Raw genomic sequence first — 15,570 nt, forward strand, 5'->3', positions numbered from 1 at the left:
ACTAGTGACCTTGTCTCAGTTTATCAATCCATAGAGTGGGTCCCTTTTTTTAGACCCCAGTTTCTGCATCTGGAATGTCAATGGGTCAGTTAAATGTGAGCTGAGTAGGGGTTGGTGGGAGGCGCAGGGACTCATGGCTGAAGGTCAATTTATTTTCAAATAATTTTTTAGATTGAGCAACACAGATTCTCCCACCACATGTGAGTATTTTTCCACATTTGATGTATGGATGGCTATCTGAAAAGACGAGATGGGGAGGTCCACATCCCAAGACTCAAACACATCGACTCATTTTGCTGATGTAGAAAGCATGGCTTTGCTTGTAGCTCTAAACCGGGAAGGCATAGCTCTGTGACCACAGTTTAAAGTTTTGAAATTAACCCCCTAGGAGAAAATGTATGAAAACTCTTCTATTTCTAGTAAACATCTAGTAGTATTTTTCTGAGTAGTCCACACATCACCCAAGACAGAGCTATATTGGTGTGTGTTTTCTCCTAGGTCCCGAGAGTAGCCCTCCCGCGAGCCCTGTCCCCGCTTGCTCTCAGCAGCAGGTCATCCAACACAACACCATCACCACGTCCTCGGCGGTCAGCGAGGTGGTAGGAAGCTCCACGCTCAGCCAGCTCACCACTCACAGAACAGACCTGAATCCAATTCTTTAAACATCAGGGCTCGGACCTCGCCTCCAAGAAGAGCTGCCGCGAACCGTGCGTCCTTTCTTTGAAGGGCATTTTTAGAATTAACTCAGACCTGGAAGACTCCTCAGTTCTTCAAAGACTGGCTTTCATTTTTATAGTTACTATGGAAATGTTGTCTTTTATACTTAGTTATATAAGAAAAAAAAAAAAGGGAGTTATGCAATTAATATCTATCAGCTTGGGAAATGCTTTGGTGCTTTTCTCCAGTTTTCTGGTACCAGTTACTTGTTTATAAACTGAACTCTTTCTGTATATAGTCATGGTTTCATTCTTATCAGCCCAACCCTTTGCCTGAGACATTGAATCTTGTTAAACCGCAGCTTATAGCCAAAACGAGGCATAGTTAGATGTCAACAGATACAAGGTGAGAAGCCTGATGACATCATAACCCATGTTGAGTCTGTGCTGTGCTGTGACCAGAATCCCAGATAAACTCAGAACCTTTTCCACAGCTTTGTTTCTCTTGCTATAAAAAATTGTAGGATCCATTGATGTCCAAATAAAACCACCAAGCATCTCCCTGCCCCTCCCACTCCTCTGGTCCACTCCCTCTAATGCCCCGTTTTCCCCTCCATTTCCACTCTTTCCTGGGCTCCCTGTTTACTTTCATTTTCACTTTCTTCTGTTTCATTTCCCCCGTGAGCATTGCAAGTAAAGAAAAAAATAATGTTTGAGGGGAAAAAATAAAAGCAAACCTCAGAAATGTGGACCTAGCCATTGTTTCCCTTCCCGTGACCCACAGCTGAGTTCATTCAACCCTTGCTTTTTACAAAATAGTAACCGGGAGATGTTTAATGTGCCTGATTTAATGTTTTTAATCATTAGAGCAAATAAAAGGCGGCTTAGCCATAGGTGAAGCACTGGTTGCGTGCCAGCTGTGGAGACACTAGGGAAGGGAGCTGTGTAAGCCTCGGCTGTGCGAGTCCAAATCACGATGCGAGGCTATAACACCGCAGCCTCGAATTACAACTGGTTTTATATGGCCTGTCTGTGCCGTCGAAAATCCATGCACTATGTAATAATTCAGAAGGGCTCTATTCACTCCGCAGATTACATTGTTCAGTCATCAGCTGCTAATAGCCTAAGATTTATTGTTGTGTGTTTTCTCGTAAGCTTATGGAACCAGCTTTGGTGGGTGAAAGTAGATGAACTACTGGAGGAACAAAAAGAGAAAGAAACCTAATGTGCCATCGGGGTGCTTTCCGCCCTCCCACAGCAGTTACAGAAAGGGCCCCGTGGACGTGGCTCCTCCACTCTCCCGAACGATTCTTATTTACATTTTCAACAACTTTCGTGGACTAGCCCATTATACAAAGCAGATAGTTCCAAACCACAGTTGTGCCTCCTTGAAACAAGCCATTCTACTGTGCTAAGGTTTTAATATCACATCTCACAAGTAACCAGGCTAATATCTCTCTTTAGCAGTCTAGACAGGTGCTGGTGTTTCATCTCCATTTGAATGCTTGACCTCCTAACATGAGCGTGCGTGTGAGTGTGTGTGCGCGTGCGTGTGTGTGTGTTCATGGGACTTAAAGGAATAGTATTTTACAAAAGGTGTAGCTTTTATAAGAGTTCAGAAAAGGGAAGGATGTGTTTTTTTTCTCTCAGTAGAGTGTAAGAATCTATTTTGGAGAAAAAAAAAATATGAGGGTCGTGAAGCATGATTTTTATAACTAGTTTCAGTTTTATCTACTAACTTACTTTTTAAATCAGTATTTATCAACAATCTTTTCATGTATGCAGTGCTTTCGAAGGAAACTTTTGAGTATCCAGTGAAACTCATGACTTGGATATATGGTCTAAAAAATCAAAGCAAAAACAAAAACAAAAAAAAAGAGAAAAGAGAAAAAAAGAAAAAATGTAAACAAAAAGGATTTTCTATTATATTTTAGACGAACATATCATTTTTAAGTATTTTAAATACTGAATTCAAAGTTGTTCTGTTTTGTTTTGAATCCCAGCAGTAACGGCTGAATGGTTTAACCTAACTGGCTTCCTAAGAAACGTTGACGATTTAGCTAAAAAAAGAAGTTACCATTGTTATCTCTTTATTGAAATGAAAACTAATTTTTTCATAACCTCTGCTTAGGACTATGTGTTCCTCCACGAAGGAACAAGAGCTCATTGAAATGTTTGTTCGGGTTTTTAAAATTTTTTTTATTTAAATTTTATTTTTTGCTTGAAGTAAACAAAAACTTTTCTTTCTTTATTGCATGCGTAGCACTTAATGAAATGGATTTTTTAAAAGTCCACTGGTAATACCAGAATGTCCGGGGAGTGGGTTGTCACTAAAATGATGGTTTACTTCGCCGCTGTTCCACCTCTTGATTGAAATATTTAGTTGTTAAACCAAAAGCCTCTGCAGTTAAGGACTTGCCTGAGTTTCCCTAATTCAGCAGCTTGACAGTTTGACTGATGTGCATTATATATAGCTCAATTATGTCTGTTCCTTATGCTAAGTAGGCAAACCAACCACACACGTTAGCAAACGGGCCTCAACGTATAATTAGAATAAACTGTCCTCTTGTTATACTCGGGGCCTTTAGGTAGGTTCATTAGCGGTGTGGAAATACAGTCAATGGGAGATGCCAGCTCGTTCTCAGAGCTTGAAATCCCCAACAGAAGGCCCATTGGTCAGGCCCAACGCGCGGCTTATCAATATTAAGTCCTTTCCTTTGAAGGCCCAGCTTTCTCCAGGCCATGGAATAATCGGTCCTCCCTCTTGCCCTACACTTTTTGCCAATCTGGGAAAACATCTTTATGCCCTGTCCTTCTCTCCCACTGAATTACAGGGTCACCCACCCTTCGTCCCACGAGTCAGTTGCAGCCGCCTTCGGAGCCCCCACCCCGAGGGCTCCGCAGCTCTGCCTTCCTCACTCCCGTGGGCTGTTTTTATGGGCAGGGTCTGCATCTGAAGTCACTGCCGGCCTCCCTGGCAATGTCTTCTTTGCCTCCCCGGCCTTGTGTGACGGGAGCTGAGAAGGCAGAGAGGCGCCCCTGATAGCAGCTCCACCAGGTGAATTGCCCCCGAAATAGTGGCATCCACATCGTAATTGTTTCTCCTTAAGACATTTCCAGCATGGGCAGGGGCAGGTGGGGTGCAAGTCCTGGCCTTGCATGGTGGCACTTACTTCAAAGCCAGGCGTTAGCCAGGTCGGAAGCCTTCCCCGTGCCCACCTGCTCCTCCTGCTCCCACCTCCGCGGCAGTGTCTGCAAGTCACCGTCCCAGTGTGCTTGTGGGAGCAGGTACATGCCGTCAGAAGGAGGGTGACTTACTCAGAGCACATGCTCTTTGGAGCCTGTCTGGTCAGTGGTATCAAATGCAGCAAGTTCCGAATAGAGGGGCGTCGGTGGTTACATGTTCAAGTGGCCGTCGCCGGCTAGTGAAGTAAGTGTTAGTGTCGGTTAAGTTCATTGACATCTTAAACCAGCTGCGCTGAAAGACCAGCCGTTGGCTGGGGAGTGGGGGTGGGTTAAGCTTCAGTAACTGCTCTAAAACTAGCCATCCCGTTAGGACAGAGTGTGCTTCCTTCTGGTTAATAAAAATCATCTAAGGAAATATATATGTATGTATGTGTGTATACAGTGGAATTCAAGGACCAAAGCAAAATCTGAACAGGAATCTATTAATTTAGAATTTTATAAGATATTTATTAATAAATGTTATTTTTAAACATTCCATTTGAACAGTGTTCTTCTGTAGGCTCTACTTGTTTTTGAAGTATTAGCTCGTAATAAACTCCTCTAGTTGGATGTACCCCGATTCTCCAGGGTTTCAAACGGCTGTGCTCCACCACTCGGTGGAGATGTTTGCTTCGATCTCTTTGCATAGAAATTTCAAGGGTTTTTATTGCTCTGTGAGTGATTTTTTTAATCTGCGTTCTGAAGAGCTTTTTTGGAAAGCTTTTATTTCTTTTTCCCTGTTTAAAGTAAGCTCCTCCCTTTAGAGAGCAGAGTTCAGCTGAAGGGACTCAGTAACTATAACTGGAACTATACCTTGGAAAAGTGCAAGACAGCTTCATCTCTGCGTCGCCCCACCCGCCCCACCCCCTAGATTGCTTTGCACTCGACGGCCTCTTCAGTGCTCCTTTTGTTCCTTCCCAGACAATGGGCAGTGGCTGTGAGCCCCTCGAGCCCCATTATGCAGCCTATCTGAGCAGGGAAAGCGAACGGCCCATTTAAATTTGAATACAACCGTGCCTATGCGAACAGTAGCATTCAGAACCTCTCTTCTGCTTCAAATAATTTATATTTTAAAATTGCACTTTAGCTTTTTTTGATCCGTTTCTGTTGTTCTCTATGGAACCTCCACCCTGTCCTCAGACTTGCCTTCCCTCCCCCCCTCCCCTGTACCCCCTTCTCCCCCCCCCAAAGCTCTGAGCTGCGTCATTTAACGTCCTTTACATACTATTTGCACCAGGTACATTTGTGTGTGGTCCTTAGCAGCCTAGCGAAGGCGCGGGTCTCGCACGGGCCTAGGTGAAGCCCGCTGCGAGAAGGCCCAGGAGAAGAGCCAGCTTATAGCCTGTACCTTTATTCATAGCATGTTTTTATAGAATCTTATATTATGCAACAGATGTGAGGCAGCAGCTGAGCTACGCTTAAGAATTTTCTATCTCACCCTCCGAACCAAAGTGTCCTGAATGAGCCAGGAGACTTACTCCTCTGTGCGCCGCGGTGCGCGGTGCGCGGGTGTCCCAGCCATGGTCTCTCCGAGGCCGCCGAAGGAACAGTGGTCCTATCGAGTTCATTCCTCGGTCTCAACAATAGTGTTGCCTTGTAACGTAATTAGGGACAGCGCCTCTACTTTACAGTTAGAGCCTAAGAAAGGACGGGAAGACCCTGAAGCAATAAACTTACAAGCAAACTCCAATACCAAAACACAGACACCGAAAGGAAAAAAAGACAAAAGCCCTTAGCGCATCGTGTTGTGAAAATAAAAAAGTGTATGTCCGTTCAAAATATTTTACTATTTCTTGTGGAGTTTTTCAGTGATGTTCATGCTTATAGCCAAATTGCTTAAAGAGTGTTTATATATTTTTTTCCTATTAAATTGTCTATTTTTAAATAAAAACTATTTAACCGCAAGTGGAAGAGGAGGGGTACAGCCCAATTGCCAGCATTTGTTAAAAAATGAATATGCTTAAGTGGCACTCTGATACCTTTCCGAGCTGATCAGAGGGGAATCAATAATTATCAGCTATTGTATTTAGACCAACGTACAGGATCTAACTCATTAGAAGCAGGGTTTTGAAAGCTCTTCTTAAGCCATCTGAGATTTTCTTACATTGAGTTTCATATTATAGAACTTTATGGATTTATTTTTTATTTTTTTATTTTTTTGCAGAATCATGGTAGCCTCAGGACAGAGAATGTGGAACCAGAATAAAGTAGCTTTAAATACATCATTAAAATCTTACGTGCACTAAGCTCCCTAGACTGGTTTGCTCCTTTAGAATAGCCATGCTATAGACACTACAGGTCACGAAAGGTATCACAGTGCTGAAGTGGAGGGGAGCTGAAAGAAGGGACCCTCTCCAACCAGCCAGCCAGTAAAAATTTAAAAAAAGACCTACCTACCCTCTTTCCTTCTACGTTCTGCTAAATCACACCTGCCTCATAGAGAGAGTTCTGCCTTTGAGGTTTGTCTTGAAGAAAAGATAAGCTTTGGCATGTCCTGGAGAGGACTTGGGGTTGGGAATCTTCTGGAAAGACCCAGAAAAAGTCTCAGTTCAAACTATATTCTGGGACAATTGGAATATAAATATTGTCCAAAAACAGAACTAAAAGAAAAAAGTTTAGCATTGTACAAAGTAAGTGTGAACTAAGGAAGTCCCCCAAAAAAGGTGCTGTCACTTTAAGTTCTGGACTGGGGGGGGTGTTCGTCATTGTAAACAGCGAAGCATTTGTGTTTGTTTGTCTATTTGTAAAGCAACCACCTTCCTTCCTGGGAGGAGAAAACAATTTTGGGGTACATACCTGTAAATAGTTGCTGCAGCATTTAATATGTTTAATTTTATGTTAAGCTTTTTGTTGCATAGTGAACACGTATTGTTACCAATGGACAGTGAGTTCATTAAGACTGTTCAACGAGGTCAGATTTTTACATCTCTTTCTAGCAAGAAGAGACAAGATTTTGTGCATTTGTACAAATGTTAATAATATCACTGCAATTCCAATATAATAAAGCACTCAAATGCAAATAAGATACGTAACCTTTGTATGATGAGATTTGGGGTTTGGGAATAACATCTATCCTGCACATGGTCGCATGCCTGCCTGGGAAGCCAGGACCGACACTTTCAGGGTCACCACTATCAGGGACAGAAGAAGGTGAGATTTTTCTCCCTCCCTGGTCACTCCCTCTCCCATCCAGCTTCCCATGGAGGCCAGTGGTCTGACCCACTCACAGTGGGTTGGCCATGCAACGAAACTTCACTTTGGGATTAGCAGAAGCAACAGTCAAGGAGTTGCAATTTGGAGCATAAACTCCTGTCCAAGTTTTGTTTAGGAGCCAGGACTCACGGGCCGGCTACTCGGGCAATCAAGTCCTGGAGCTCTTGGCTTGACCCCCAGAGAAGTCCTAAGGCTAGGCTACCTACATGCCTTCCTCTCCTTTGTTCTCATAGCATTTTTTCAGCCGCTCTCCTCTTTCTCTTACACGAAACATCTCGTCCGTCAGCACAGCCAGAATCCAAAACATCGTCTTTCACCAATTTTACTGTTACAGCTCCATCCACACTGCCAGCACCTCTCCCCTGAATTACGGTGATATTCTCCTAACTGGCAGCCAGAGGAAGCCTTTGAAAGTGAATGTCAGGCCGTTCCCTCCACTGCTAAAACCCTGCAAGGACTTCTTCCCTCTTTCAGAGCAAAAGCAAGTCCCTTACTACCAAGTTCTACGAAGGCCCTACCTGGCCACCCTCACCATGTTCATTCCCTGAGCTTATCTCCTATCATTTTTTCTTCCTCCTCACAGCTTTCCAGCTCCATTAATATCTTTAAGGTTCCTGAGACATCCCTTGCATGCCACCTGCATGCCTTTTCACACGCTGTTTATCTCCTACCCAGGATGTCTCCCCCTGCAATGTGAGCGCAGCCCTTCTGCCTCCCTCTCAGTTAAACCCTTCCTGACCCTCCTCTGAGAAACTATTCCACCCTCACTCTCCATCCTCATTTGCCTGGGCCAGGCTCTGCTTTCCATAGCATTCACCTCCATCTAACATAATGCATATTTAGTTGTTATGTTTTCTTGCCTGTCTCCCCCAAGTAGAATGTAAGCTCCACAAGAGCAAGGGCATTTTCTATTTTGTTCACCCTTGTGGCCCAACAACTAGAACAGTGGGTACACAATGGGCCCACAATAAATATTTGTGGAATGGAAGATCTGCCTTTTCCTTTCTGTTTTCTTCTTTGTTTTCAGAGCACTTCAATCCATCCCCCGGTCCCGTGGCCATAGCAATCATATTTTATAACCAAGTACCAGGACATGTCATCTGACACATAGCCTGACAGTGAGACAGGATGTTTGGAATTGGGACAGAAACAACAATTTAGGGTGGAGGCTGGAAGTGGTTGCTGTTCTAATGGCAACCCCATCTGTTGCATTTACATTTAGACCACTCAGTGCTCTCATAGTCCCCAAGAGAGTCTTTCTAAGGCCCATCCCACACTCGTTTGCAATTTCAAAGCCATTACTATTGGTTAAAAAAATTGTTATGATCCCACATTTACACTTTGAAGACAGACAACTCTAATTGTTACCTAACTTCTTTCCCGTGTGTCTCTGGAGCTTCACTATGTCCTTTTATCTGATACTTGCTATTGTGGTTGGTTATTGGTTGGTTACTGGATCACATTTTAATTTTGCATTACATATTTTCTTATCCAATAAAAATAGTTTTTTATCAAGATAACCTGCTTTGTGGTTTGGGACCTAAGTACCTTTGTTATGAGATCATAAAATTCTGGAGCACCATCTCCCTCCCTTTAAAGTAATTGAATATAAGACACTGTATGAGAACTGTTCCCATGACAGTAACGCTGACTTCATCCAAACAAGCATAAAAAGTAGGCTGCAAAAGAGAAAAAAAATACTGATTTTAAAAACATAAAGAGAGTTAGAGACTTGTACACTTCAGAAGCTGCTGCCTTTTGGCAGCTGTAGATGGCTGGATGAATTATAAGATTTAAAAAATAGTCTTCTAGCTACTTAAACCTAGCAAAACATCATCATCATCACCATCATCATCATCATTATTGAAAATAGTTATGTTTAAACTTGGGAATTAAGTCATGAAGCTTTTTGTAACCACTAAGTTTCATCTCTGATGTTGTCAGATGCTGTGTCTTTGCTCACATTTTATATCCTCGTACCAATGGGAGGCTGACTCATAACAATCATCAGGAATCTTCCATATACCTCTTGGAACCAGCATTACTACAGCGGAGACCCAAGGGGTTATGAAAGGCCTCCCATAGGCACTAAGGCACTTGTACTTTCTCAGGAAAAGATCTGCCTACATGTTCTTTTAAATGAATAAAAAAAGATCCTGCATTCACAGCATATTCTAATTTCTCAATACTCCTTTTTATATTGATAAATTTATTTACTTATTTTTACATTTTTGTTGAATTTATTGGGATGGCATTGGTTAATAAAAATATATAGGTTTCAAGTGTACAATTCCATAATACCTCATCTAGCAAGGACATTGTTGTGAATATCTACGTTTATACAGTATTATATCGCCTTTACACAGGGTAAGTCCTTGATCTTAAATGTTGTATTATCTATGACTCTCCCTTGCTCTCATTTTTTTATCTTTGATTTAATTTGTCAAGCATCTATTTAGCACTGACTATGTGCTAATACTCTGGAGGACACAAAGGTGATTTAAACTAGTGCTGACCAAGGATGCAGAACAGCAATGAGCCAACACTGGATGGACCAAAGGCCAGGCATATTTGGGTCACATTCTGGGAGGGTGATGTGTCTGGAGTGGCAGGGCATGAAGAGGAGTGAGGGAAACCATCAGGATTTTGAGGCCAAGTGTGGTCTGAGAAACAAGGTATGTTATAATGTTCTCCAGTTTGTAAAGTGCTTTCACACATTTCCATTCACGGGTCCCTTAGTTTGCAACAATTGAATCATGAATGGGTACCAAGCAAGTGTCAGCTAGAGGAACGTCCCTCCATTCAGAGGGCAGGACAGAACGTGGGCTCTGGCATCAGGCTGCCTGGCATGGTTGCTTGGCTCCACTGCTTTCCAGCTGCCTGACCTTGGGCAAGGTCTTTAACCTCAGTTTCCTTATATGCAAAGTGGGGATAAAATAGCGTCTACTTCATGGGGTAACTATAGGGATTAAATGAACAAATATATGACTATATACATATCTTGAGAATGATGCTTGATGTATAAGTTCTCAAAATATTTATTATTGCCTTGTAACATTATTTTAAATCTCAGAATTACTATTACTAATAGATACTCCACACAGATACTACATTCATAAATATTTTGCATACACACACACATATGCATGTATATATAATTTTCCCCACTAGAATTAAGATCCATAAGAAATGGGTGGTCTATCAGTGCCAATTACACTGCTTAATAAATATTAGTTGAATGAATGAACTGTGGAGGAGATGATGCTCTGCATTCATCAAGCACCTTCATTTTCCTCCTGAGAGGTCACAGGGGACCACCTTTCCTAGGACCACGATATCTAGGTGGAACCAGGTGACATGTTCTGGCCAAGGGAAAGTGCTCTGGCCCCTAAGACCTTTGCAAGATCCTCCAGACTCTCTCTTCACGCCCCTGACAAGGCTCTTCCAGAGGATTAGGAGGCCCTGGAGAATGAAGAAGCATCATTTGAAAGTTGCCTGGATCCCTGAGTCACTGCATGTGGGACAGACAGATGCCCAGGAGAGGCAGGAAATAGCCATGTTGGAGTTTGTAAAAGCAAGAAGTAAACTTTCATTTTGATAACCCACTGAGACTTTTGTCTAGGAGCAGTTAATCTAGTTTGACTAATACAAAAGGAAAGAAGAAAGGGAGGAAGGAAGGAGGGAGGGAGGAAATGAGGGAGGAAAGAGGGAAGGAAGGGGGAAGGAGGGAGGGAGGAGGGAGGCACATCTGCTTTTGTCAGATGGAATTAGCAATAATAACAAAGTAGGACTTAGAACTGGAGAGACCCTCAGGGAGCAGCTAGTTCAACTCCCTCTGTCTGCAGTAAGGAGTCGGAGGCCCGATGTGGTTAAATAACTCGCTCAAAGTCGCACAGGGAAACTGGACACCAGGTTCTGGTTTCTAGGCCGAAGTTCTGTTTTGTTTTCCCTCTTGGCCCCACTGGTTTTCTATTTTGTTTTTCCTGGGAATTGAATATATTACTGTCCTCCAAATTGAGTCCGTAAGTACAAGAAAATAAGGAAATTCTCTTTATAATAAAATTCTCTTTTATAATAAAACAGAAAAGGCAGAAGACATTTAACTAGACCTCAAAGATAAATTAAAATGGATTACACACTGATTTTTTATTTTTTTTTTTAGTTCATTCAAATGAATATCTTCCAACCTTGTCCCAGTTACGTGGCCTAATTTGTGTGTCTGGGTAGGTAGCTTGCCTCTCAAATCCCAGGCACTTTGGGTCAGGAGGTCCAGTTACTACAACAATGGTCTCTAAATCCAACGCTATGCATTAAATATTAATGATGGGAAGATAAGACTCTGCCGGCTGTACCTGGGCCACTTCTTGACTAAGCCAAAAAAGAATTAACTAAGAAGAGATTAAAATATTTAGATTCACAAGAGAGTTTCCAAAGTCACTTAGTTTTATATGAGTTTTAAACAATGTTAAAGCTCTTCTGAACAGTATAGTACAGAGCGAATTCTTCAGGGGAAATAAAAATAAAAATTGTAAATGAGCCCAGCCAGCGTGGCTCAGGGGTCGAACACTGACCCATGAACCAAGAGGTCCCTGGTTCGATTCCTGGTCAGCGCACATGCCTGGGTTGCAGGCTCCATCCCCAGTAGGGGGCGTGCAGGAGGCAGCCAATTGATGTTTATCTTTCATCGATGTTTCCATCTCTCTATCCCTCTCTCTTCCACTTTCTCAAAAAAAAAAAAAATCAATATAAACATATTTTTAAAAAATCGTAAATGAACAAAGCATTAAGAACATGGTTTTAGGAGCAGGAGTTCCATGAGCTGGTACCATGGCCTTGACGCCAGCATTTCTAGGCCTGGATGCCGCTTTCATTGGCTGTTCCATCTGGCGTGTTAACCTCTCAAGGCCTCGGTTGGTGCATCTGTGAAACTGAACAGCAACGAGTATCTCCCGAGGTGTCTCTGGGGATACAGAGGCCAGCACAGTGCTGGGGAAATGTTCATTTTTCGAAAGCAAGGGCTTTAGACTAAGAAACTTGAACGTCCCCTGTGCTACCTACAAAACACATCACTGACTATGTTGACTGCAGGAAAAGGCCACAGGAGTTGCAAGCCTCACGGAAGTAGCCAGACCTATTTTTGCCCAACATCGGTGCCGAAAACCTGAGAGTTGGAGGGATTGTGAAAGGGTCCGGGGGGAGAAACCTGACCTGACAATCCCGGTTCTTGCTCCCGGGAGCAAGGTGTCCTCAGTTGCTGGTCTCCGCTCACTAGAACAGGCTCTCTCAGTCCTACCTAAGCTAATTCTCCTTCAGCCAAGTTTTCCTCTTGAGTTACAAACAAGCTGAGAACCCAGGCTGGTATCCTCATCAGCACCTTAAATACATAAAGTGCTCAATAAAAATGGATTACACTGCCCTGACCAGCAGCTCCCTGGGGCTGGAGATACATCAGGCATTGAGAAGGACTGAAGTTGTGCAAATGAAGAAAGCTGGCATGTCCTGTAAAAAGAATCACCCAGTGTCATTCATTTCCTAGGCTGGGGGCTACGGGTCATTCAAAGACACCCGTGGGAGTCAGCACCTGCTTTGTTGTTTTTCATCTTTGTGGCCCAGGATCAAGGGGAAGGTCCAGAAAACTAGAGTTTACTACCAGGAACCAGTTAATAAGATGCGTCTGAAAAATGAATCAGCCTAACAAGGTAGCACAGGAAAATGTGGCCTATCTTGGAGAGAGATTTGAAAAATAGCAAAGGAGAGCCTTTGCTGAGTAACCTCCAGCTACAAACTATCTAGGCAGGGTCAGCATCCCTTAAACAAAGGAGAGAAATATAACTCCGCTGGCCTCACATGCGGCAGGAGCTATGCAAACCAAGCACACGGGGGATGGCAGGGCTGTAAGATAAGAGGATCAATCAGAAGAGAGCAATGTGATGCTCCCAGGCTGCGCCCTGCACGTCTGCGCTGTGCACGCCCTTGAAGCCAGCCCTGGGGATCGTGGGCCGGGGAGCCGGTTAGAAATGCAGAACCTCAGGCCCCACCCCAGACCTAATGAGCCAGAATCTGCATTTTAATAAGGACCGCAGGTCGTTGCCAAGCAGTAAAAGTTGGAAAAACGCCCCTCTAGGTAGACCTTCTCTGTCAGGTGACCTTGACTTAGAGAACTTGGTCATGAAGGAAAGCAATGAAAAAGAAACCAAAGGGCCTAAGAGGACCGCATATGTCCCGGTGCAGGTGCAGGTCTCGTTCACTCAGGAACACACAGCTTCCACTGCTTATCCCTAATTCAGACTTTTCTCCTTCTTTTCCAGCCTCCGCCTCGCTTGCCTCAGGCCTTCTTTGCATCCAATAACGCGGCCTGGTCTAACTCAGGCCTCCAGCGTACATCAGGGGGAGGACTGTCCATGTGGAATGCCTACTTTCAATTTGTGGTAAAGCAGAAAACTCATTCTGTTGGTCACAAAACTCATTGATAGGAATTTTGATAGTCCGTTCGCTCTTTTCTTAGGCATAGAATCCAACTCTACACCTCTTTAAAAAATTTTATTTATTTATTTATGTATTTGAACTATATTTGGTTTATAACATTGTGTAAATTTAAGGTATACAACATGTTGATCGACACCTTTAGAAACTGTAACATGCTTGCTATTGCAGCCTTAGTGTCACGTCACATAATTATCTTCGTGTGTGCGTTTGTGTGTGTGTGTGTGTGTGTGTGTGGTGGTAGAATTAAGATCCTTAGCAAGTTTGATGATTATAATACAAGAGTGTTGTTTGTAGCCACTATGCTGTGCATTAGGTCTCCAGGACTTATTTATCTACAACTTGCAAATTTGTGCCCTTAAACAACATCTCTTATAACTCCCCCACCCCCCAGCCCCTGGTAACCACTATTTTACTCTCTGTTTTTCTGTTTGGTTTTTATTAGATTTCATATATAACTGATATTGTACAGTATTTGTCTTTCTCTGTCTGACTATTGTCAGTGCAGTGTCTCAAGGTCCACCCATGTGGTCACAAAAGCTCTGCCACTTACTCTGCATAAATGCACTGGGGGAAAATCGACTTTCTAGCAGCGATTAGGTAGTTTTGTGATTAATAGAAAATGGGAAGAGGTTTCATTACTTGGAGTTGATCAGTTATCATGACAGAAGAGCTTCCATTAAGGTCATTGGGTTGTTTAGAGCAGCCAAGGCATCCTAGAAATCACTGAATTCAGTGGTTCTCAGAGTGTGGTCCTGGGACCAGCAGCAGCATCACCTGGGAGCCTGTAGAAAATGCAAAACCTCAGGCCTCACCTTAGATTTTTTTAAACCAGAAATTCTGGGGGTGAGGCCCGGTGATTTATGTCTTCTTGAGCCCTCCAGGTGATCTGACTCCCGCTCAAATGTTAAAATTACTGATTTAATTTAAGAACAGATTGACTCACCAGGAAGACTGATCAGGCCAAGGGAGCCAAGGAGCTTTCACAGAAAGTACTAAAGCATAGTGCTGACAAGTATTCCCAACTGGAAGCATGACCTTCATCCTCAGGGCCAGTTTAGTCAAAGGGAATTGTGAGAAATTCCATTGTTCAAAGAGTCCGTAGAAATACCTGCTTCCTAGGGGGATTTTACTTGGTCAGAAATATTAAAATATTCATGTATATGAGCATACGTTCAAAGCAGACACTGTTTTATAACCAGCTAGCAGCCTAGGGAAGAGCTAAAAGGACCGGAGCAATGCCTCTGGTAGTGATGCTTCTCTCCTTTTGAGGTTTAAGAAAATGTTCTGTTCCTGGGTCATTTCATTTTATTCTTGCTAACTTAAAGTTTCAGATTAAAAAACACTTAATAATCAAATAGAGTGGCTTTCCTGCACCCTGTAGTGCATCCAGCTCTTTCAGCTAATGGGTAGATTTCCAGTCCCCTTCCAAGGGCTCACTTATCTTAAGAAGCCTGTGAACTCCATCTTGGTATGCAAACAGCCAAATCCTGCAATTAGCCCACACTTGGCTCTCCCGAGCCAGGGGGCAGCAGAGACATGGGTCAGGACCATGAGATTTTTATGTTCAGGAGTCAATTACACCAGCGAAGGGAGATGCACTTAAGTAGAGTGCACTGGGCTTTAATAACCGCCTTTACGATGCAAGGAAAGCCAACATCTTAATACCTGCAGCCTTGTTATCGAGTTAATCAAATTTTTAATATCAGAATGTGTATTAAACTTCTGTCACTTAGTCCAGTCCAAGACCCTGCCTCCTCCCTCCTAGTCTGTTCTGCAGGCCATACAATGCCATGTTATGAAAACTACCCTTTCAACCTCATAAAATATTTAAGACATGTGTCCTGATAGTGTTATGTAAGCAAATACCATGAAAAGTCCAACCATTAGTGAACCCGATCAGGCCAATCTCCAAGGACGGAGAAAACAATCTGGCTGTGGCTGCAGCGGAGATATGCAAGGAGAGATTCCAGGGGTGTGGGCTCCTGCGAGC

General features: G+C 43.1%; 1 protein-coding gene across 7 annotated transcripts in view; it reads left to right on the top strand.

Moving 5' to 3' along the window:
* CREB5 (cAMP responsive element binding protein 5) overlaps positions 1–950 on the top strand; it is a 362,805-nt gene extending 361,855 nt beyond the window's left edge. For 6 of the 7 annotated variants that reach the window (XM_016222264.2, XM_016222265.2, XM_087821233.1 and 3 more), the window contains one exon: positions 499–950. In XM_016222264.2, coding sequence (XP_016077750.1) covers positions 499–662 — 164 coding nt within the window. In that variant the 3' untranslated portion in view covers positions 663–950. The other variant, XM_016222268.2, reaches the window with a different exon arrangement.
* The last annotated feature ends 14,620 nt before the right edge of the window (positions 951–15,570 follow it).

This window comes from Miniopterus natalensis, chromosome 10, assembly GCF_054644295.1.
Source record: "Miniopterus natalensis isolate mMinNat1 chromosome 10, mMinNat1.hap1, whole genome shotgun sequence".
Lineage (NCBI taxonomy): Eukaryota > Metazoa > Chordata > Mammalia > Chiroptera > Miniopteridae > Miniopterus > Miniopterus natalensis.